General features: G+C 44.2%; 1 protein-coding gene across 1 annotated transcript in view; it reads right to left on the reverse strand.

Moving 5' to 3' along the window:
• Positions 1–18,493, reverse strand: part of BCL3 (BCL3 transcription coactivator) — a 112,001-nt gene extending 93,508 nt beyond the window's left edge. The window contains exon 1 of the mRNA XM_089655208.1: positions 16,954–18,493. Within this exon, the coding sequence (XP_089511334.1) occupies positions 16,954–17,344 (391 nt within the window). The 5' untranslated portion in view covers positions 17,345–18,493. The remainder of the gene's footprint in view (positions 1–16,953) is intronic.
• Between the last annotated feature and the right edge of the window lie 6,245 nt (positions 18,494–24,738).

Genomic DNA, 24,738 nt, shown 5'->3' on the forward strand with positions numbered 1-24,738 from the left:
AGTGAATGAGCCCATATTTGGCAGACCCATAGAAGTCAATGACAACTCATCAAAATGCATATAACGTGCTTTTTGACGCATTGTCAACCGGTATTAATGAGCCTTGGTCAACAGCTGTTAAGTCTCTTCACTTCAAATTATAAATTAAAAAATGTATTGGAAACACACATCACCACACATTAATGGTGTGTTACCAGAGTAGTGTAGGTACATTTATTGTGTATGATTCGTGGTAGTTGTGTGAGTCTGTAATTGGGTTTGGGAACTGCAGGTCAGGCTGGATGGCTTAACAGGTGGGGACTCTATCACCTACTGGCTTCGGAGGACCATGGAAGCTTCCACAAGCCAGTGGGCAGGAGGGGTGGAGGCCTAATCTGCATGTTAATGGGAGTCTAACTGATCTCAGCTTTGGAGGCCCCGGTAGAGTGGTGAGGCCAACCCATAAATATGAATTAGTCAGACTAACAGGGGAGTCGGGTGGAGTGCTGAGGAGGCATTCTGTGTCCTGGGAGGGGTCCCCTATGGGGGGGGTTGGCTTCTAGGCTGGGTTCAAGCTGGCTCAGGAGGATTCATTCAGCATGAACAGGATCAAGGCCTGGGAGCAGCAGGGAGCAAGGAGGACATCGGCACACTCAGGGATTTACAAAGGGAGAGACTGCCACATGTAGCAAGCTCCCAAAGGACAGCGCTGTGCTTAATCCTTTATCCTGGTCCTGGGAGATCTTCAGAGCAGCCAGGAGGGCTGGTAGTGTCTGCAGCCTGTGGAGCTGGAAGCAGTTCTATGGGGGAGAGGAGACATCTCTGCGTGTAGTTGCAACAATCTAAGCTAACTTTCAGAGGGGTGCAAGTTCCTCACCTGTAAGGGGCCTTTGCTACTGATCCACAAAGACTGACCACATTAAGCCTGGGTTCACATACATGTGGTGCGTTATATCGCATGTGATTCGCACAGAAACCTCACCGCATCCCTGTGCAAATCACATGCGATTTGAGTGCGATGCGATCAGAGCCATACATTTTGTATGGCTCACAAAGCACCACATCAAAAAGGTGCAGGGCTCTTTTTTAGTTCCGCATTAGAATCGGATCGCATGGTTATTCACACCTATGCAGTCCGATTCTGCACATCGCACCACGTTTTGCAGATCGCTTTCGGGGAGTTGTTCATTTAACATTCACACCCACAGCGGTACGCATGAACGGGGTGCGTTTCTGATGCGGTGTGGAATTCGCACTGAAAACGCTGCAAATTCCGCACCACATCAGTGTGAATCAGGGGCGGACTGACAACTCATGGGGCCCCCGGGCAATAGGGGATCATGGGGCCCCTGTGTCCTTGCCCAAACTCAAAAAAGCCTATGAAAAAGGTACCAGGGGCATCTCATGGGGCCCCCTACTGACCCCGAGCCCTTGGTCAGTGCCCGAGCAGGGGCGGACTGACCATTTGGGAACTTGGGCACTGCCCGAGGGCCAGGGGTCAGTAGGGGGCCCCATGAGATGCCCCTGGTACCTTAACCTCCCTGGCGGTATTCCCGAGTGTAGTTTGGGGAAAAGTTTCTGTACCAAAAGCGGTAACCCCAAGCTACACTCGGGCTTACCATGCAGCGCTGCATAGGGAGTCTCTGCAGAGCTTACCTTGTCCTTCGCTCCCGCGATGTGTCCCCTGCAGCGTCCCCGGCCATCTCCTGCGGCTGATTCCGGCATCCGGCTCCTGTGTTCTGGTCCCTGTGACATCGGGACGTACGGGCGCCGGAACCGGCGGGAAATTTGAAAATTTGAAAAAAATTTAATTTTTTTCAAAATTAATTTTACATAGTAAAACATTGCTGTTTCAACCCATTTCACATACATTTTGTCCCGAGTGCTTTGTCCGGCGCCCTGCCTGCATTTTTACTGTTCTTTCTGCCTGGAAACTTAGAAAAGTCCATGGCGTCCAAAAAGCGCCCCTTTAGGTCAAAAGTGGTTTTAGACCGGCTAGAGAACAGCGATAGTAAATCAGAACCACTTGCAGAATTGAGTGATAATGATTCGTGGGGGAAATTCATCATCAGACACTGAAAACGATTTTGCGACTTTGCTCAGCGATGTGCGAACTTGGCGCTATATTTAAAATTTCAGTGTTTTTGGTTTGATTATATTATTGAATTAAATTTATTATTATTATTATATTATTTTTTTTTTATGATTATTTATTAAATTATAATTTATGATTTTGTGTTTCAAATTTTATCATATCCGGGATGTTTACTAGACTCTTGTTCGTACAGATTTCAGTGAGTTATTCCTAAAAATTACAGCCTACAATAAAAAAACTACATAGTTCCATGAAGAATAATGGTACCTCTTTCAGCACCAAAAATCTGAAATAATCATACCGCCAGGGAGGTTAATAGGCTTTTTTGGGTGTGGTTTGCGTGCGGGCAAGGACACAGGGGCCCCATGATCCCCTATTGCCCAGGGGGGGCCCCATGAGATGCCCCTGGTACCTTTTTCATAGGCTTTTTTGAGTTTGGGCAGGGACACAGGGGCCCCATGATCCCCTATTGCCCGGGGACCCCATGAGTTGTCAGTCCACACCTGCTGCCACCAGTAACAAGCAATATTACAAAATATATTTGAATGAAAATATTGAGACACAGAGATCAGAACCAATGGCAACGTCCACTATGGTCAGTGCCATTTCTGCTCTTCAGTTTTTTCTTTTTATTAAGTGAGGGGCCCCATGAGTTGTCAGTCCACCCCTGTGCCCGAGTTTCCAAATGGTCAGTCCACCCCTGGTGTGAATCCATTCTCATGGAGAAGAACAGTCCAGGACCTGTTTCTGTAAATGAGGGAGTTGCCCCGTGCATTGATTCAGTTAGGTTGGACATCCCATAATCCCTATTCCCTATCCAAGTTATTTCCCCTAAAAAAATAAAAACCAAGCTGATGGACTGCTCATTGACTGTAGATGTAAGTGTGGAAAATGCGTGTTGCCTGGCTGCGCAGAGCTTCGGGGGACCTAGGAACACAGCGGCCCTCAAGAGGGTAGCGCTACATTAGAACACATGATTGCACAAAGGACAATGTACTTGCTGCAAGAAAAGTGAATATTGGGATGTGATAATATATGAATGCATGCAAGTAGTTCCCAATGGTGTAGCCACACCCAATCACATTCCTCCTTGCATTTCACTTATACTGGACAGGAAATGAAAGCGATAAACTAATTGGCTGTTGACTTTGCCTCGGCTTTCGTAGAATGTTAGGTACGTTTATGGAAGTCCAGGCAAGCTGGAACAGCTGTCATATGTTCTTTGGAGAATATTACATTGACAGATATACTTCTCAGCAGATATACTGGAGAAGAATGCTCATTAAAACAAGTGCAAACAGTCCCTCCAGCTTGGGACTGAGATGTTTAGTGCATGCGTCATACATACTGCCGGCAGCAGATCTGTGGAGTTAGAACGGTGCGAGACTATGCAATCAATAAGATCGCTTCAGGGGCGGACTGACAAGTCATGGGGCCCCCGGGCAATAGGGGATCATGGGGCCCCTGTGTCCTTGGCCAAACTCAAAAAAGCCTATGAAAAAGGTACCAGGGGCTTCTCATGGGGCCCCCTACTGACCCCGAGCCCTCGGGCAGTGCCTGAGTTTCCAAATGGTCAGTCCGCCCCTGGGCCGCTTCACACTATAGAAGCGCAGTCCAGATGCGTTTCAGCATGTGCGTTTTTGATGCGTTCCAGTGCGTTTTTGATGCATTTCAGTTCATTCCCCCCCCTTTTCTTCTTCAATTTAAATAGGGCCGTGTGCGTTCCGGTGCTTTTTTATGCATTTCGGTTAATTTTTCCCCTCTTTTTTTCTTCAATTGAAATAGGGCCGTGTGCATCCGGGTGCGTTTTCAGGCATTTCAGTCCCTATTTCAATTTAAATAGGGACGTGTGCGTTTTCATGCATTTCAGTTCATTTTCCCCCCCTCTCGTTTTCTTCAATTGAAATAGGGACGTGTGCGTTCCAGTGCGTTTTTTATGCATTTCAGTTCAATTTTCCCCCCTTTCTTTTTTTTCAATTTAAATAGGGACGTGTACGTTCCAGTGCGTTTTTTATGCATTTCAGTTCATTTTCCCCCTTTCTTCTGCAATTTAAATAGGGCCGTGTGCGTTCCGGCGCATTTTCATGCATTTCAGTTCATTTTCCCCCTCTTTTTCTTCAATTGAAATAGGGACGTGTGCGTTCCAGTGTGTTTTTTATGCATTTCAGTTCATTTTCCCCCTCTTTTTCTTCAATTGAAATAGGGACGTGTGCGTTTCAGTGCGTTTTTTATGCATTTCAGTTAATTTTCCCCCTCTTTTTTTCAATTGAAATAGGGCTCTGTGTGTTCGGGTGCGTTTTCATGCATTTCAGTTCATTTTCCCCCTTTCTTTTTCTTCAATTGAAATAGGGCCATGTGCATTCCAGTGCGTTTTTTATGCATTTCAGTTCATTTTCCCCCTCTTTTTCTTCAATTGAAATTGGGCTGTGTGCGTTCTTGTGCGTTTTTATGCATTTCAGTTCATTTTCCCCCCTCTCTTTTTCTTCAATTTAAATAGGGACGTGTGCGTTCCAGTGCGTTTTTTTGCATTTCAGTTCATTTCCCCCTCTTTTTCTTCTATTTAAATAGGGCCGTGTGCATTCCGGTGCGTTTTCATGCATTTCAGTTCATTTTCCCCCTCTCTTTTTCTTCAATTGAAATAGGGACGTGTGCATTCTGGTGCGTTTTTTATGCATTTCAGTTCATTTTCCTCCTCTCTTTTTCTTCAATTTAAATAGGGACGTATGCTTTCCAGTGCGTTTTTGGTGCATTCTGGTGCGTTCCAGTGCATTTTTGATGCGTTTTACCATGTTCCAGTACAGTTCTGTGCAGAAAAAATCTAGCATGTTCTAAATTTTTTCTGCAATCTAAACGCACTGGAACTGCAAGCACTGATGTGAACTATGACATTGACCACCAACCATATAACCTACTTTCTGTGCATTTTGGATGCAGAAAAAAAGCAACTGAAAGGCGTGTAGTGTGAAGTGGCCCTAAAGGTCTGTTCACAGTATAAAAATGCAACCCAGATGCGTTTCTAAATACGCTTTTTTATGTGTTCTAATGCGTTTTTATGCTTTTTTTACACTTTCCGGTGTGTTTTTGATGCGTTCCAGTTCATTTTCCCCTCTCTTTTTCTTCAATTTAAATAGGAACGTGTGTTCCAGTGCATTTTTGGTGCGTTCTGGTCTGCAAAATTAGAATGGTGTAAGACTATGCAATCAATAAGATCGGAACCTTAAGGGCCGGTTCACACTATAGAAACGCAGTCCTGATGTGTTTCAGCGTGCGTCTTTTTGATGCGTTCCAGTGCGTTTTTTATGCATTCCAGTTATTTTCCCCCTCTCTTTGTCTTCAATTTAAATAGGGGCGTGTGCGTTCCAGTGCGTTTTACCACATTCCAGTACAGTTCTGTGCAGAAAAAATGCAACCTGTTCTACATTTTTTCTGCAATCTAAACGCACTGGAACTGCAAGCGCTGATATGAACTATGACATTGACCACCAACCATATCACCTACTTTCTGTGCATTTTGGATGCAGAAAAAAAGCAACTGAAAGGCGTGTAGTGCGAAGTGGCCCCAAGGGTCTGTTCACACTATAAAGATGCAACCCAGATGCGTTCCAAATGCGTTTCTACATACGCGTTTTTTATGTGTTCCAATGCGTTTTTCAATTTAAATAGGGGCATGTGCGTTCCAGTTCATTTTTGATGCGTTTTACCACGTTCCAGTACAGTTCTGCGCAGAAAAAAATGTAGCATGTTCTACATTTCTGTCTGCAACTGGAAATAACTGGAACTGCAAGCACTGATGTGAACTATGACATTAAACACCATATCACCTACTTTCTTTGAGTTTTGGATGCAGAAAAAATCAACTGAAACGCATTTAGTGTGAAGTGGCCCTAAGGATCTGCTCACACTATAAAAATGCAGTCCAGACGCGTTCCAATACTTTTTTTATGCATTTTTTACACTTTCTGGTGTGTTTTTGATGCATTCCAGTTCATTTTCCCCTCTCTATTTCTTCAATTTAAATAGGGACGTGTGTTCCAGTGCGTTTTTGGTGCGTTCCGCTCTGCAAAATTAGAATGGTGCAAGACTATGCAATCAATAAGATCGGAACCTTAAGGGCCAGTTCACACTATAGAAACGCAGTCCAGATGTGTTTCAGCATGCGTATTTTTGACGCGTTCCAGTGTGTTTTTTATGCATTCCAGTTAATTTTTTCCCCCTCTCTTTGCCTTCAATTTAAATAGGGGCATGTGTGTTCCAGTGCGTTTTTAATGCGTTCCACCTCGTTCCAGTACAGTTCTGTGCAGAAAAAATGTGGCATGTTCTACATTTTTTTCTGCAACCGGAACGCACTGGAACTGCAAGCAGTGATGTGAACGATGACATTAAATACCATATAACCTACTTTCTGCGAGTTTTGGATGCAGAAAAAAAGCAACTGAAACGCATGTAGTGCGAAGTGGCCCTAAGAGTCTGTTCACACTCTAGAAATGCAGTCCAGATGCGTTCCAGATACGTTTCTGCGTGCAAGTTTTTTATGTGTTCCAATACGTTTTTATGCATTTTACACTTTCTGGTGTGCTTTTAATGCGTTCCAGTGCATTTTTGATGCGTTTTACCACGTTCCAGTACAGTTCTGTGCAGAAAAAAATGCAGCCTGTTCTCCATTTTTTTCTGCAACCAGAATGCACTGGAACGGCAAGCACTGATGTGAACTATGACATTGACCACCATATAACCTACTTTCTGTGAGTTTTGGATGCAGAAAAAAAAAGAAACTGAAACGCATGTAGTGCAAAATGGCCCTGAGGGTCTGTTCACACTATAAAAATGCAATCCAAATGCTTTTCTACATATGCGTTTTTTATGTGTTACAATGCAGTTTTATGCGTTTTTTTACACTTTCCGGGGTGTTTTTGATGCATTCCAGTTCATTTTCCCCTCTTTTTCTTCAATTTAAATAGGGGCATGTGTGTTCCAGTGCATTTTTGGTGCGTTCCGCTCTGCAAAATTAGAATGGTGCAAGATATGCAATCAATAAGATCAGAACCTTAAGGGCCGATTCACCCTATAAAAACGCAGTTCAGATGCGTTTCAGCATGCGCATTTTTGATGCGTCTAGTGCGTTTTCTTATGCATTCTAGTTAATTTTTTCTTCCATTTAAATAGGGATATGTGAGTTCCAGTGCATTTTTGTTGTGTTCCAGTGCGTTTTTGATGCAGTTTACCACATTCCAGTACAGTTCTGTGCATAAAAAATGCAGAATGTTCTACATTTTTTTCTGCAACCAGAACGCACTGGAACTGCAAGCACTGATGTGAACTATGACATTGACAACGATGTAACCTACTTTCTGTGCGTTTTGGATGCAGAAAAAAGCAACAGAAACGCATGTAGTGTGAACTGACCCTAAGTATCTGTTCATACTATAGAAATGCAGTCCAGATGCGTTCCAATACATTTTTAATGCATTTTGTACACTTTCTGGTGTGTTTTTGATGCGTTCCAGTTCATTTCCCCCTCTCTTTTTCTTCAATTTAAATAGGGATATGTGAGTTCCAGTGCATTTTTGATGCGGTTTACCACATTCCAGTACAGTTCTGTGCAGAAAAAATTTAGCATGTTCTACATTTTTTTCTGCAACCGGAACGCACTGGAACTGCAAGCACTGATGTGAACGATGACATTAAATACCATATAACCTACTTTCTGCGAGTTTTGGATGCAGAAAAAAAGCAACTGAAACGCATGTAGTGCGAAGTGGCCCTAAGAGTCTGTTCACACTATAGAAATGCAGTTCAGATGCGTTCCAGATACGTTTCTGCGCGCACGTTTTTTATGTGTTCCAATAAATTTTTTATGCATTTTTTACACTTTCTGGTGTGTTTTTGATGCTTTCCAGTTCATTTCCCCCTCTCTTTTACTTCAATTTAAATAGGGACGCGTATTCCAGTGCATTCCGGTGCATTTTTTATGCATTTTACCGAATTCCAGTACAGTTCTGTGCAGGAAAAATGCAGCCTGTTCTACTTTTTTTTCCCTGCATCTGGAATGCACTGGAACTGCAAGCACTGACCACCATATACTGTAACTTACTTTCTGTGCATTTTGGATGCAGAAAAAAAGCAACTGAAATGCATGCAGTGTGAACTGGCCCTAAAGGATGATGAGATAAAAAATGTAGATGATTACATAAAAAATGCAGGTATCTATTGCAGAGCTCCTAATAATTCTAGCTGCCTCACCCAAAGCAGTCATGCAAAAAGTAAAGTTTGTTCAGTGACAGATAAAACACTCAAGATATTAGCCTAAGGCATGCTAAAGAGTGCTTAAGGCATGCTAACATGGCATATGATAAATTAGACCACTTTAGCATGCCTTAAATACTCCAGCAGTTGATGAATCACTGCGCAGTATGACAGTCTGGCAGAAGAACATATCTGGCTGTCTAAATAGTATGTTCAGTAATTCGTTTCCTTTAAATATTCACAGCCTGATTTAATAAAGCAATGCAATGTATATAGCACCTGCTAACCAATCAGAATCCTTCTCTTACTGATCTAAACTGATATCTGTGGGTTACTGCAGGTGACATGTCATCTCTCCACTTTGTACTGCCCTTTTAAATAGACTCTCCAATACAGTACTGGAATGTGCAGCAAGGTTTTTTTTCAACCAATCAGATTGATTTGCTGAAGTCAGATCAATAAAAGAAGACTGCCAATTGGTTGATATTGACTTGCTAATAAATACATGTATAGGTTTTGTAATAATACTGCATAATAAACGTATTTGATTTCTATACTGACTCATTCAGACAATGGTGAAGCCCAAGTTATAAAGTCAGTTTATTGATAGAAAGTGCGCCACTTTGGAGGTTCAAAAAGTTTCAAGCCCTGATGCTGGTGACCTATAACCTCTGAAACGTGTTGGATTATTATCCATTACAGTCTCCTTCTCCAATTCATCTCTTCTCGTTCTCCTACTCTTCTCTCACTTCTGCTCTCTTTTCTCACCTCCAACCTTCCCTTCTTCTCTCCTCTCTTTTATCCTTTTTTTCTCTCTCCTTTTTATCACTTCCCATTTCTCATGCTGTCTTTTACACTCTCTCTTTTTCTCCTGTACCTTTCTCTCTCTTTCACATTCTCTTCCTTTTCCTACAATCCTTCTCTCTTTCACGCCCTCTTTCCACTATCCATCTTTCCTCCTCTCTTTTGCGCTCTTTTTTCCCACCACCCATCTCTCCTCCCCTCTCTTTCATTTTTCTCTTTTTCTCTCCCTTTATCATACCCACCTTTCCTCCTCTATGTTCCACTATATCTTTTTCCGGTCATCCCTTCTCTCCTTCTCCCACCTCTTTCATTCTCACTCTCCCTTTTCCCACCACTCATCTCTCCTCTCTTTTCCTATCTCCTTTTCTCCATCACCCTTCTCTCCTTCTCCCATCTCTTTCATTCCCTCTTCTTTTCCATTTACCATTACCCATCTTTCTTCCTCTCTTCTCCACTCTCTCTTTTTTTGGTATCCCTTCTCCCCGTCTCCCACTCTTCAGTGCTCTATCCCTTTTTCCACTACCCATCTCTCCTCTTTTCTAAACTGTTTCTTTTCTCTTCTTCTCCCCACTCTTTCATTTTCTCCTCCTGTTTTTCATTCTCTGCTCCTCTCTCTCTTTTCCCACCACTCATTCCCCCTCCTCTCTTCTCTTTCTTTTTTTTCTCCACTACTCTTTTCCCCTTCCCACCTCTTTTTCATTCCCCCTTCTTGTCTTTCTTTTACTATAGCCATCTTTCTTACTTTCTTTTCCATTCTTTCTTTATCTATAATCCCTTCTGTCCTCTTCTCTCTTTCATTATCTCTCCATTTCCCACAACCCATCTCTTTTCCTCCTCTCTCTTTCATTCTCTCTTCCTCTCTTTCATTTTCCACCACCCATCCCTCCTCCTCTCTTTTCTATAGTCTCTAATTTTCCTGGCATCTCTTCTCTCCTTCTCCCATGTCTTTCATTCTCTCCTATTAACTTTCATGCTCTCCTCTCTTTCATTCTCTCCTCCTCTCTTTAATTCTCTCTTCCTCTCTTTCATTCTCTCCTCATCTCTTTCATTCTCCCCTCCTCTCTTTCGTTCCCTCCTCATCTCTTTCGTTCCCTCCTCATCCCTTTCGTTCCCTCCTCATCTCTTTCGTTCCCTCCTCATCTCTTTCGTTCCCTCCTCATCTCTTTCGTTCCCTCCTCATCTCTTTCGTTCCCTCCTCATCTCTTTCGTTCCCTCCTCATCTCTTTCGTTCCCTCCTCATCCCTTTCGTTCCCTCCTCATCCCTTTCGTTCCCTCCTCATCCCTTTCGTTCCCTCCTCATCTCTTTCGTTCCCTCCTCATCTCTTTCGTTCCCTCCTCATCTCTTTCGTTCCCTCCTCATCTCTTTCGTTCTCTCCTCTCTTTCATTCTCTCCTCTCTTTCATGATCTCTTGCTCTCTTTCATTCCTTCCTCCTCTCATTTTCTCTTCCTCTTTTTCATTCCCTCCTCCACTCTTTCATTCCCCCCTCCTATCTTTCATTCCCTCCTCCTCTCTTTCATTCGTTTCTCCACTCTTTCATTCACTCTTCCTTTCTTTCATTTTCTCCTCCTCAGTTTTAGTTTCTCTTCCTCTCTTTCAATCTCTCCTTTCTCTTATTCTCTCCTCCTATCTTTCACTTTCTCTCTTTCATTCCTCCTCCTCTCTTTCATTCTTTCTCTCTTTCATTCTCTCTTCCTCACTTTCACTCTCTCCTTCTCTCTTTCATTTTCTCTTCCCCTTTTTCATTCCCTCCTCCACTCATTCCTTCCTGCTTTATTTTATTCCTTCCTCCTCTCTTTCATTCTCTCTTCTTCTCTTTCATTCTCTCCTCCTCTCTAATTTTCTCTTCATCTCCTTCATTAACTCTTCCACTTCCTTCCTTCCTCCTCTCTTTCATTCCTTCCTCCTCTCTTTCATTCCTTCCTCCACTCTTTCATTCACTCTTCCTTTCTTTCTTTCATTCTCTCCTCCTCAGTTTTAGTTTCTCTTTCTCTCTTTCAATCTCTCTTTTCTCTTATTCTCTCCTATCTTTCACTTTCGCTCTTTCATTCCTCCTCCTCTCTTTCATTCTTTCTCTCTTTCATTCTCTCTTCCTTACTTTCACTCTCTCCTTCTCTCTTTCATTTTCTCTTCCCCTCTTTCATTCCCACCTCCACTCATTCCTTCCTGCTTTATTCCTTCCTCCTCTCTTTCATTCTCTCTTCTTCTCTTTCATTCTCTCCTCCTCTCTAATGTTCTCTTCATCTCCTTCATTTTACTCTTCCACTTCCTTCCTTCCTTCCTCCTCTCTTTCATTCCTTCCTCCTCCCTTTCATTCTCTATTCCTCTCTTTAATTCTATCCTCCTCTCCTTCATTGCCTCCTCCTCTCTTTCATTCTCACTTTCCCATTTCCCACCACCCATCTCCCCTCCTCTATCTTCCACTTTTTCTTTTCTCCCTTTCACTCATCTCTCTTTCTCTGCTCCCCCCTCCCCCCACTCTCATTCATAGTTTCACCAGTGACATCACTAAACAGGACTCATCTAACAATAGTCCCGCAGGATCCCTTCTATGGTACTGGCTGATCTGTCACTTGTGTGTAACAAACAGACAAATATGTGAGATGTAGTAACAATGGAGGAAATGGTTGTATTTTACATTTTGTAATATTTGGCAACATTTTAGCAACAACATTCGGTGTTTGCTTCAGTTTGGATTTTAGCCGTTCCTCTAGAAGGGTTGTATTGTGTGAGAATGATACATATTGTGTCTGGATTCCTACCGTAAAGCTGGCCATACACTGTACACTCTGATTGTACAATCTATTAGCAATCCCCTTTAGCTTTACCAAAACTGTAATATGAAACAAACCTAAACATTAGTACCCAGAAGGACATTATCAATCGGGACATGATTGTAGATCTAAAGGAGATTGTATAGAGCAGTGGTCTCCAAACTGCAGCCAGGGGGCCGAATGTGGCCCTTTGCATGCCTACTGTTCCTCACACTGATATGAGGCACTCTTCCTCAAACTGACACCAACAATGAGGCAATAATGTCTTCACTAATACAAACAAAAAATATTCCTCCCACTGACACCAATGATGGGGCAATATGCCTCCTACTGACACCAATGATGGGGCACTATGCTTCCCACTAATACCAATGATGGGACACTATTCCTCCCACTGACACCAACGAAGTGGCACTATTCCTCCCACTGATACCAATGATGGGGCACTATTCCTCTCACTGAAACCAACCATGGGGCACAATTCCTCTCACTGACACCAATGATGGGGCACTATTCCTCCCACTGACACCAATGATGGGGCACTATTGCTCCCACTGACACCAATGATGGGACACTATTCCTCCCACTGACACCAATGATGGGGTACTAATATTTCCCCTAATACCAAAGATGAGACATTGTTTACTGTTTACCTCCCAATGACACCAACAATGGGGCACTATGCCTCCCTCTGATACCAACCGTGGGTCTCTATTCCTCCCATTGACATTAATGATGGAGCACTGTTCCTCCCACTGACACCAATGATGGAGCACTATGCCTCCCACTGACACCAATGATGGGGCACTATGCTTCCCACTGACACCAACAATAGAACACTGTTCCTCCCACCGACACCAACAAAGTGTCACTATGCCTCCTATTGACACCAACCATGAGGCACAATTCCTCTCAATAACACCAATGATGGGGTACTAATATTTCCCCTAATACCAAAGATGAGACATTGTTTACTGTTTATCTCCCAATGACACCAACAATGGGGCACTATTCCTTCCTCTGATACCAACCATGGGTCACTATTCCTCCCACTGACACCAATGATGGGGCACTATGCTTCCCACTGACACCAACAATAGAACACTGTTCCTGCCACTGACACCAATGATGGGGCACTATGTCTCCCACTGACACCAATGATGGGGCACTATGCCTCCCACTGACACTAACCTTGGGGCACTATTCCTCCCACTGATATCAATGATGGGGTACTATGTCTCCACTGACACCAATGATGGGGCACTATTCCTCCCACTGACACCAATGATGGGGCACTATTCCTCCCACTAACACCAATGATGGGGCACTATTCCTCCCACTGATACCAATGATGGGGCACTATTCCTCCCACTGATACCAATGATGGGGCACTATTCCTCCCACTGATACCAATGATGGGGCACTATTCCTCCCACTGACACCAATGATGGGGCACTATGCCTCCCACTGACACCAATGATGGGGTACTATGTCTCCACTGACACCAATGATGGGCCACTATTCCTCCCACTGACACCAATGATGGGGTACTATGTCTCCCACTGACACCAATGATGGGGTACTAATGTTTCCCCTAATACAAAAGATGGGACATTGTTAACTCCCTCTGATGCCAGGACATTTTTACTCCCTTTGTCAAAGTTCTGGCCCTCCTGAAGTCTGAAGCACAGTAAACCGGCCCTTTGTTTGGAAAGTCTGGAGACCCCTAGTATAGAGTAACAGCAGCCATACACCATACAATCTGATTGTACAATCACCATACTATCTTTACCAAAATTATGTAACATGAGGACAAGCCTTATCTATCCGTTCAACTAGTATTAAATCAGGAAGACCCTTGTACTGCGCGGCTGGTGGTAGCTCTAAAGAAAATTGTACAATCAGGTTGTATAGTGTATAGTCAGCCCAACACTAGTGACCTGGTCACACGATTCTCCACAGGATCAGATACTATGGTTGGCTCTGTGATTTATTAAAAAGACACATAAATCAGCCAAACCAATCAATTTGATCAACGTTGTCCTGATTGTGTCGATAATTCACTGTGATTATTAAGTGTAAGGCGCACCGAACGATCTTTTCAGTCTTCTTATTGTATTTCTGATTGGCTGATAAATATATCGACAATACAATTGTACATAAAATCATTCCATGTATGGTCACCAGTAGACCAACGTCGTAATACACGGGACTTTTATGATTCAACTCCTACTGTAATTTAAAGTATGTTTCCCATTCCGTGGGGCTGTGCTGGCAGTGCATGGGTTAACTGCTTGTTTCTGTCTCGGGGTGAGGGGGAACGGAGATATACTCAGCTAATCCGCCGATCCTCTCACTATAAGACCGATCCCTGCTGCTCTCCCCCCCCCCGCCATCCAGTGGTCTTGTGCAGTGGACTGTTCCTGACATCATCATGCCCATAGACAGGCTCTGATGTGAGGGCAGCAGGAACAGTCCACTGCTGGACATGGGGGAACACTGTTTTCCAGAGGATCGAAGGATCAGGTAAGTATAAGCTCTGTGTTCACCCCTAGACAAATCGAGTAGTTAACCCATGCAGTGCAGGCTCAACCCCACTGCATGGGACAAATGGAACACATGCACCGCAATAAAATCCGACTTTTGTAGCATATGAAAGGTTCACAATCTTTTCCTGATGAGGACACAATCCCCCACTCCATGTCTCAGTGACCTCACACAGGACGTGAGCCCAAGTCTTTCCAGTAAGGAAACAGCTGTAGTTTAACAATTTCCATGTGATTTGCCATGCCATGCGAGTTGAAAATCGCATGGCAAGTCGCACCCTATTGTCCACAATTAAAACGGTCATATCGGTGTGGTTCTGACTTGGTCAGAGCTGCACTGCTTTCTAAAGTAGTACATGCACTACTTCAGGTGCGAATTGCATAGACAGACTGTGTCAGATGCAGGGGCGGACTGACCATTTGGGAACTCGGGCACTGCCCGAGGGCCCGGGGTCAGTAGGGGGCCCCATGAGATGCCCCTGGTACCTTCATAGGTTTTTTTGGGTGTGGTTTGAGTGTAAGCAAGGACACAGGGGCCCCATGATTTCCTATTGCCCAGGGGCCCCATGAATTTTCAGTCCGCCCCTGGTCAGATGTCTTGCACGTCGCACCTTAAGTCGGAATGACATCTGACTCTGAAATCATGCAACTTCACTGGAAGTCGCACAATTTCAAAGTCAGATCGGTGTGACCGGGACTTAAAGGAGATCTGTACTATGAATCTGGAATCTGTCATTCCTCGCACTGCCTTGTCTGGCTGTCAGAATCCGGCGATGACATCATTACACGAGTCCTGGAGGAAGAATGCAGATCGGGAACTCTGACCTAAAGCCGTCTTCCTTCTTAAAGGCCAAGGAGTCAGATTTTTTTTTTTTGTGCTGCCTGTTCACTGAATGGAGAGAGTTCCCCAGTGACCCCACAGAATATGAAGGGAAATCTGGGGACTAAAACAGCAATAAAAACCTGGCCGGGGTTCTAAATATTTTATTCAGGGGAAAAAAAAAAATTCAAGTTACAGGGCTACTCCACCCAAAACTAATATTCGATTTTTTTCGGTAGATGCCGGAGAGTTTATTCAGCTAACAGGTTCCTGTGTTGATTTTGGACTTTGGTACAATACCATGCGGTGTGTCCATGCATTTTTTATGTGCATCATATTTAGGGCAGTCCATTCATTTCAATGTACTGCCTGATGCATGTGAAACGTGCGAAAATGGAGGTACCATGCGTTTTTGTGGCTGCAGAGGCACGTACATTTACTAGATGCTTGCAGGTGCCCTTAAGAATGAATGACATTTGCGCTCATCTGGAGAAGGCAATGCATTTGCATGCGGTGCGGGAAACTGCACGCTTTTGCATGCATTCCCCACACTGCACCTGATGTGAACACGCATTGTCGCCCCTTCAGACCTCACACAGCGGGAATGAGCGCTTGCACTGATTTTTAAAGCGTGATACATACACACGTGTCCCTCATAGGGCAACCAATTTATTTTAATGGGCTACCCTATGCGCTACCTAGCGGCTCCTGCTCCTTTTAGGGTTACAAACTTCACATGAATTTTCCGCACAACAATCGTGGCAAATTTGCACCATTTTGGGGATGCCATTTAGAACGAACGGTACCCAAAAGCGCATTGCACGTTTTTCAGCGATTACCAGGCGATTTGGAATCGCGGCTGAATCGCGCTGATTCCAAACGTGACTGCAAATCGTCAAGTGTGAATGTGGCCGCAGCCCCCATCATAGCTCACGCCGCAGGAATGAGCGTTCCCGCTTGCAATTTTTACGGCTGCGTGTTTCTTCAATGGCACATTTGTCGCCTAAAAGAAACTTCCTTTTGGATAACCAGCTTAGCGTCATTTTTAAACGCGCCTTTTACTGCATGACTGTGTCGCACAACGATCGGGGCAGAATTGCAATGCGTTTGGGTGCCATTAAAGAACTCTTGTGTGTTCTGCAATTCGGAAATGCGGGCATAACTGCGGTAATTCTGTTCGCAATTTCAAGTCGCCTTATGTAAATGAGGCCTTAAAAAGGAATCTGTATGGTTATTATACTTTATCAAACTTTACAGAGAAGCAGTGGCATTTCTACCACCTTATTAGCTATTATAAGTATTAGGGCTCATGCAAACGGACAAAAAAATGCTGCGTTTACATCCGTAAACTGCACAGTTGATTTTTTTTCTTACACATCTGAGTGCAGCAGTATTGCGTTTCCATCAAATTGCATTGTGTCAAGATCAGTAATTTAAAAACGAGAAATCCTGCCCCCATGCATGTATGCATCTAAACACATATGTAGACATGTATATTTCAGTTAGAGGAATGGAAAAAGAATTCTGCAAATCTGCACATTCTAAACGCATGTTTACAGAAGCACCGTTAGATGCACTTTTACATTCCCTTTGCCAGCAGGATCATGTAAAAAAATCTCTAAATTGACTATGGCCATAGACATGAGCCCTTAGATATATATACATATGCATTTGGTGATTTCAAGACAGTTACCTTGGTAATAAGCTGGTGTTGGAGCTACCGGCATGGTCACATAGGGACCGTAGTACTGCCTTTTCCATTCACCATCATCGATCTGTTTCATTAGGGGCTTCTCCTCCTTTGGTGACTGGGGGAACCTACGTTTCCGCAGGGGCAAACAGGCTTGGTCTTTGTGCAGTCCTGTTTCTTCCAGCAACTCAATGTGTCCCCCTGAGGGTGACTTTATTTTCTCTATTGTGACCTCCTTCAGGGTCTTAGCCACCTGTATGGCACCCTTTGTCCATAATCCAGCGGGACTTCGGGACATCTCTTCCAAAACACTTTTTCGGATGCTGAGGTCCAAAGGTGAGGCTGTCTCCATCCTTCCTGCTTGGTGGAGGTAGTGGTACTGTAGAGTGTCCATCGGTTAGTCGATGGAAGATCTCAATCCATACAGACCTACAGGTCCTAAACTCTCCAACCAGTTCTTCAGATCGAAACCTACAACCAGATCTCCAGATCTCAACCTCCACCCAGATCTCTGGATGTCAACCTCCACCCAGATTTCCTGATCCCAAACTCCAGGCACTAAACCTGTGCAGATGTAAGTGTAGAATACAAGGTGCTCATAAGTCATTGAATGAAAGATCTCAATCCATGTAGAGCTCCAGGTCCTAAACATTCATCCAGATCTCAAGCTCCAGGCACTAAACCTGTGCAAATGTCAGTACAAACTGTACAGTATCCATCCAATGAAAAATCTTAATCCATGTAGACCTCCAGGTCCAAAACCCCCAACCAGTTCTGCAGATCTCAACCTCCAAGCACTAAACCTGTGCAGATGTCAGTGTAGAATGTACAGTGTCCATCAATTCCTCGATGAAAGATCTCAATTCATGTAGACCTCCAGGTCTCGAACCTCCAACCAGGTCTCCAGATTTCGAACTCCAGGCACTAAACCTGTGCAAATATCAGTCTAGAATTTACAATGTCCATCAATTATTCAAAGGAAGATCTCAATCCATGTAGACCTCCAGGTCCTGAACATTCAACCAGATCTCCAGATCCAAGACTCCAGGCACTAAACCTGTACAGATGTCAGTGTAGACTGTACAGCATCCATTCAGTGAAAGATCTCAATCCATGTAGACCTTCAGATCCAAAACCTCCAATCAGTTTTAGAGATCTCAACCCCCAAGCACTAAACCTGTGCAGATATAACTGAAACTTATGTGCCACTATAGGTAGCCCTCCTCCTTGATCTCTACCTCTCCTCCCTCTGTTGTCTTCTCCCTCCCCCTGTTTACCTGCTGCAAATTTTATTTCGTCATGTTGTTGCCTGCAGCATCAGTCCCATTGAATTGTTTAGCAATCTAACACCAATTGTTGGATGGTGGCCATCATCAGTCCTCATCCTGCTTTTGCAAGACCTCCTTTCATGATGATTTCTGCAAACTTCTTGTATGGATAATACTGACGACTAACCGACTCGCTTCAATGTGCACAGATTGTTAAGTTTGTTGACTTCTTATGGGTTCTACTGACTCATTGCCAGCATCTCCCTTTTTTTCCCTGACGCCTTAAACTCTCCAAAGTCTCTGACTACCACCCCCCCCCCCTCCTCCTCCTGGCTTCCTCTGCTTCTCACTCCCTCGGTGTCCCCCCCCTTGCTCTACCCAGCAATTTGTACAAACTGACAGGCAGAATAGGAAGCAGCTTTGACATAAGGGACTTCCCCACTCTGAAATAACACACCCAGGTGCTTTCTCACCCTGTTCCCTGCAAGGCTCCACCTCCAGTGAAAACGAAAACCTGGAGAGCCACCACCAGGCCGCTCCTTATAAAAATAAGCCATCAGCATTACCTCAAATTACCCTGCGCTAGGGCACTCCTAAAGTGCTGATTGTGCTGCACGGCATGCCTTGTTGACTCTTAAAGGTCCAGTCCAACCACAGCTACACATGACTTTTTTTTGGCAGAAGCTGAAAAAGACAGGAACTGTCATAAGGATCTCGCTGCCAACAAATGACTCATTGCGGCCATATATGTAACAATCTGATCGAACGATTCTTCACTGATTCTTCACAAAATAAGATAATATAATGAAATATATTAAATAAAAAAATTATATATATATATATATATATATGTACGGTATATATATAGTATGTGTGTGTATATATATATATTATATATATATATATATATATATATATATATATATATACACACACACATACTATATACTATATATAAACATATATATAGTTACATAGTTAGTCTGGCTGAAAAAAGACAAAAGTCTATTCAGTTAAATAAAAAAAAAAGTTCCTAACCCCAGAAACCACTAAACAGCTCATCCACTCCCTCATCATATCACAACTCGACTACTGCAACTCCCTCCTCACTGGCCTGCCTCACCGCTGGCTATCCCCGCTTCAGTCAATCCTGAATACGGCAGCCAGACTCATTCACCTTACCAACCGCTCCATCTCCGCCACCCCCCTCTGCCAATCCCTCCACTGGCTTCCGATTGCACAACGCATCAAATTCAAAATCCTAACTCTGACGTACAAAGCTGTCCACCATACTGCCCCGAACTACATCACCGACCTAATATCCAAGTACCACCCAACACGCACACTCCGCTCCTCACAAGACCTCCTTCTCTCTAGTTCCCTGGTCTCCTCCTCCCATGCCCGCCTCCAGGACTTCTCCAGGGTGTCACTCATCCTCTGGAACTCCCTGCCCCAACCCATCAGATTATCACCTACTCTCCTCTCCTTTAGGCGCACCCTGAAAACCCATCTCTTCAGGGAAGCCTACCCCACCAACTGCTAACCTGCCGACCTCCTCCACTCTTCCTACCACTCCATCCCCCACAGCTATCTCCTCCTGTACCACCATCCCCTCCCTCCTAGATTGTAAGCTCGAAAGAGCAGGGCCCTCAATCCCCTCATGTTTTGCATTGTATTGGTATTGTTCTGTCACATGTTCTGTCCCCCTTTGTAATGTACAGCGCTGAGCGAACTATCGGCGCTTTATAAATACTGTATAATAATAATAATATTCCCACAGTTGATCCAGAGGAAGGCAAAAAGAAACCCAGCAAAGCACGATCCAATTTACTCCTGCAGTGGAAGCAAATTCCTTCCTGATCTCTCGAGAGGCAATCGGATATTCCCTGGATCAACTTTACCTATAAATGTTAGTATCCAGTTATATTCTGTGCATCTAAGAAAGAATCCAGGACTTTTTTGAAGCAATCCACGGAGCTGACCAGAACCAACTCTTGAGGGAGTCTATTCCACATTTTCACAGCTCTCACTGTGAAGAAACCTTTCCGTGTTTGGAGATTAAATTTATTTTCCTCCAGACATAAAGAGTGCCCCCTTGTCCTCTGTGATGACTTCAGGATGAATAACTCTACATTCTGATAGGTTTGGACAGAAAATCTGATTATAGAAAAGTAGATCGATCAATATGATTGAAGTTAATTCCCCAAATACTTCGAAAAGGCAGCTCCACACATAACTATCTGATCAAACTCCTCTTCATGGGTTTGGGCAATATGATTGAATCTACAAACTATTTAAAAGAGAAATACTGTGCCATTGATAAAAAATCAATCAATTTCCTTGAAATAATTATGATTGGCCATGGCCCAAATGCGGTGTTGCACAGAAAATGCGCCATTAACGCACTGAAAAATGCAGTGCAGTTTTCTGCACACGGAAACGCATGATGCAAAAGCACAAGGTCCCATTGAAATGAATCAGCTGATAGGTGTAAACGTGCGACAATTGCCCAGAGATGCACCCACGCTTGGTCGCACCTGTAGGTGTGAGCCTAGCCTACGACCCCATTCACACTTAGCGATTTGGAATTGCGGGCAGAATTGGCGCAATACTGTCTGGGATTCCAATTCATGCTAAAATTGCTCAAAATCTTGCAACACGCATGTGGATGCCATTTCACCTTAATGGCACCCCAAATGCAGTGCTACTTTGCCACGTGACAAAACACGTGTGTAAAAATGCTCCTGGACCCTAAGGGCTTGATTTACTAAGGCTTCATTCACACAAGGGCGTGTTAAATCGCAGGCAGAATTGCCGCAATTATACCCGTGATTTTTAAAATTCGCTGCAAAAATGTGAAAACGCACATTCGCGTGTTCAGGTGCTATTCATTTCAATGGCACATGGAAACGCGGGTTGTTTTTGGTACGATTGCGGAGCATTTTTCCGCGCAACAAACGCGCCGCAATCATGCAAACAAAATCGCAGGATGCAACGCCCAAAAAAGGTTCCAGAATCGTTTTTGCCCGTCGTGCATGCCGCAATTTTGTTTGCGGAATCACAAATGGACGCTTTCACAGTGCGTCTTTAAATTGTGAGCAGATTCGCGGCGATTCCACCAGCGATTTGAAATACCCTAGTGTGAATTGAGCCTAAGCTTGAGTTCACATATGTGCGTTGCGGTATATCGCATGTGATTCGCACAGGAACCGCACAGCATTCCTGTGCAAATCACACGCAAATTCTGTACGGTGCGATTTGAGCCATACATTTTGTGCAGGGTGCAGGAGATTTTTTCTTGTCCGCACAAGGATCAGAACGCACGGGTATTTGCGCCCATGAGATCTGATTCTGCACATCGCACCGCATTTTGCAATCCGATTTAGGGGTGTTATTAACTTAACCTCCCTGGCGGTATTCCCGAGTGTAGCTCGGGGTAAAGTTTCAGTACCAAAAGCGGTAACCCCGAGCTACGCTCGGGAATACACTGCGGCGCTGCATAGGGAGTCCCTGCAGCACTTACCTTGTCCTTCGCTCCCGCGATGTGTCCCCTGCAGCGTCCCCGGCCATCTCCTCCGGCTGATGCCGGCATCCGGCTCCTGTGTTCCGGTCCCTGTGACGTCGGGACGTACGGGCGCCGCCGGTGGCGGGAAATTTGAAAATGTAAAAAAAATGTCATTTTTTTCCAAACAAATTTTACATAATAAAACATTGCTGTTTCAACCCATTTCACATACATTTTGTCCCGAGTGCTTTGTCCGGCGCCCTGCCTGCATTTTGACTGTTCTTTCTGCCTGGAAACTTAGAAAAGTCCATGGCGTCCAAAAAGCGTCCCTTTAGGTCAAAAGCGGTTTTAGATCAGCTAGAGAACAGCGATAGTAAATTAGAACCACTTGCAGAATTGAGTGATAATGATTCGTGGGGGAAATTCATCATCAGACACTGAAAACGATTTTGCAACTTTGCTCAGTGATGTGCGAACTTGGCGCTATATTTCAAATTTCAGTGTTTTTGGTTTGATTATATTATTGAATTAAATGTATTATTATTATATTATTATTTTTTATGAGTATTTATTAAATTATAATTTATGATTTTGTGTTTCAAATTTTATCATATCCGGGATGTTTACTAGACTCTTGTTCGGACAGATTTCAGTGAGTTATTCCTAAATATTACAGCCTACAATAAAAAAACGACATATTTCCATGCAAAAAAATGTACCGCTTTCAGCACCAAAAATCTGAAATAATCAGACCGCCAGGGAGGTTAACATACACACCCGCAGCGGTTCGCATGAACGAGGTGCAATTATGATGCAGTGCCAAATTCGCTCAGAAATCGGTGTGAATTCTGCACCGCGTCAGTGTGAACCTGGGCTAAAACTGAACAGTGCAAAATCTGGTGCAGCTCTGCATGGTAGCCAATCAGCTTCCACTTTTATTGCCAATGCTTAATTGAACAAGATGAGGTTAGACGCTGATTGGCTCCTATGCACAGCTGCACCAGATTTTGCACTCTCCAGTTTTAGTAAATCAACCCTAAGGGCTCGTTCACACTTGGCTGTGTTACCAATGCTTGCCAAACGCCCCTATAGCGTTTGGCAAGCGTTGGTCTGGTGTTTGTGGAGCGTTTTTTAACGCTCTGCAAACGCCGCATGCGCGGTTTAGCGGCGGTTGCTAGGCATTTGCCGAGCGTTAAAAACGCCCCACAAATGCCTATAATGCAGTTTGAATGGTGTTACCGCTCTGCAAACGCCCCCCAACCGCGTCGCAACCGCACCGCAAACGTCGGCCGGGCGTTTGCGGAGCGGCACCATAGACTAGAATAGGAGGCTTTAACGCCTCCTGACTCGACCAGAGGCGTCCGTTTTGCCGCGACGTGATGCAAACGCTCCCGTTAGAACAGCACCATGTGCTGTAATGTGCAGAATTGGCAGAGGCGTTTGGGAAGCTGTAAAAACGCTTCCCAAACGCCTCTCTGCCTCCTGCACACAACGCTAGTGTGAACGTAGCCTAAGGCCGGCCATACGTGGGTCGAAAATCGCCTGTTTTTTTAATCCGAAAATCAGACCTAAGAATAATCGGCTGATTTTCGCTCTGTTAGTGGGTCAATGGCACCGGCCGATTTTTGTGGTTCCTACCCTTTTCAGTGATCGGGCATGTTGGAAAATTCGTAAAAAAACGACTGATTTTCGACTCAATAATTGTCAAATCGTACGATTGTTTTTCCGAAAAGAATATGCGCATGACCTGGAAGGAACAGAAGTTTCGCCTGTTACAGTATATGGGGTGAACTTTATGACTTGGTGAGTCGATTTTCGAAATCATTGATGGCACCATCGGATTACGAGCGAACAACGTTTTCGATTTTAGGGCGAAAAATTGTTTGGAATTCGAACCATGTATGGCCTGCATTTTGGGAGTCAAATCCCCTTCCTCAGAGCAATAGATGAAAACACAATGCATAAGAAAGATTCTTTTATAGAAGACTAAGGTCGGCTATACATGGGTGAAATTCGACCGATTTTCGATCCGAAAATCGGACCTAAGAATTTTCGCTCTGTTAGTGGGTCAATGGCACCAGCCGATTTTTGTGGTTCCTCCCCTTTTCGGTGAAAATTGTTGGAAAATTTGTGAAAAACAACCGATTCTTAACTCAATGGTCAAATTGCACGATCGTTTTTCCAAAAAGAATATGCGCATGGGCCGTGACCTGGAAGGAACAGAAGTTTCACCTGTTATATGGGGTGAACTTTATGACTTGGTTGTCCGATTTTCAAAATCATTGATGGCACCATCAGATTACCGAGCGAACAACGTTTTCGATTTTCGGATGAAAAATCGTTCGGGATTCAACTCATGTATGGCCTGCACTAGGCTCCGTTCACACTTGTGCAACTTGTCATGCGACTTTGGACACATACAGTCGCAGCCCAGTGTTTTCAATGGTGCCTGCTCAGAACTATGTGACTAATCCCTGGTTCACACTGATGCGATGCAGAATTTGCAGCGTTTTCTGTGCGAATTCCACACCACATCAGAATCGCACCCCGTTCATGCGAACCGCTGCGGATGTGTATTTTAAGTTAACAACGCCCCAAATTGGTCTGCAAAATGCGATGCGATGTGCAGAATCGCATCTCATAGGTGTGAATACCCATGCGATCTGATTCTAGTGCGGACCCAAAAAAGGGTCCTGAACCTTTTTGGTGCGGATGCGGTGCGATTTGAGCCACACAAAATGTATGGCTCCGATCGCACCGCACACAAATCGCATGTGATTTGCACAGGAATCCTGTGCGAATCACATGCGAGATACAGAGCCGCACAAGTTTGAACCCAGGCTTAAGGTCACAGTAACTTTGGAAAGGTTCCTGCACCACTTTAGTACGGATTTGATGCGACTTAATATCAGAGAGTGTCAGGGGCGGACTGGCCATTTGGAAACTCGGGCACTGCCTGAGGGCCCGGGGTCAGTAGTGGGCCCCATGAGATGCCCCTGGTACCTTTTCATAGGC

The sequence above is a fragment of the Staurois parvus genome, unplaced genomic scaffold (assembly GCF_062004578.1).
Source record: "Staurois parvus isolate SC_StPar_1 unplaced genomic scaffold, SC_StPar_1.0 ptg000827l, whole genome shotgun sequence".
NCBI lineage: Eukaryota > Metazoa > Chordata > Amphibia > Anura > Ranidae > Staurois > Staurois parvus.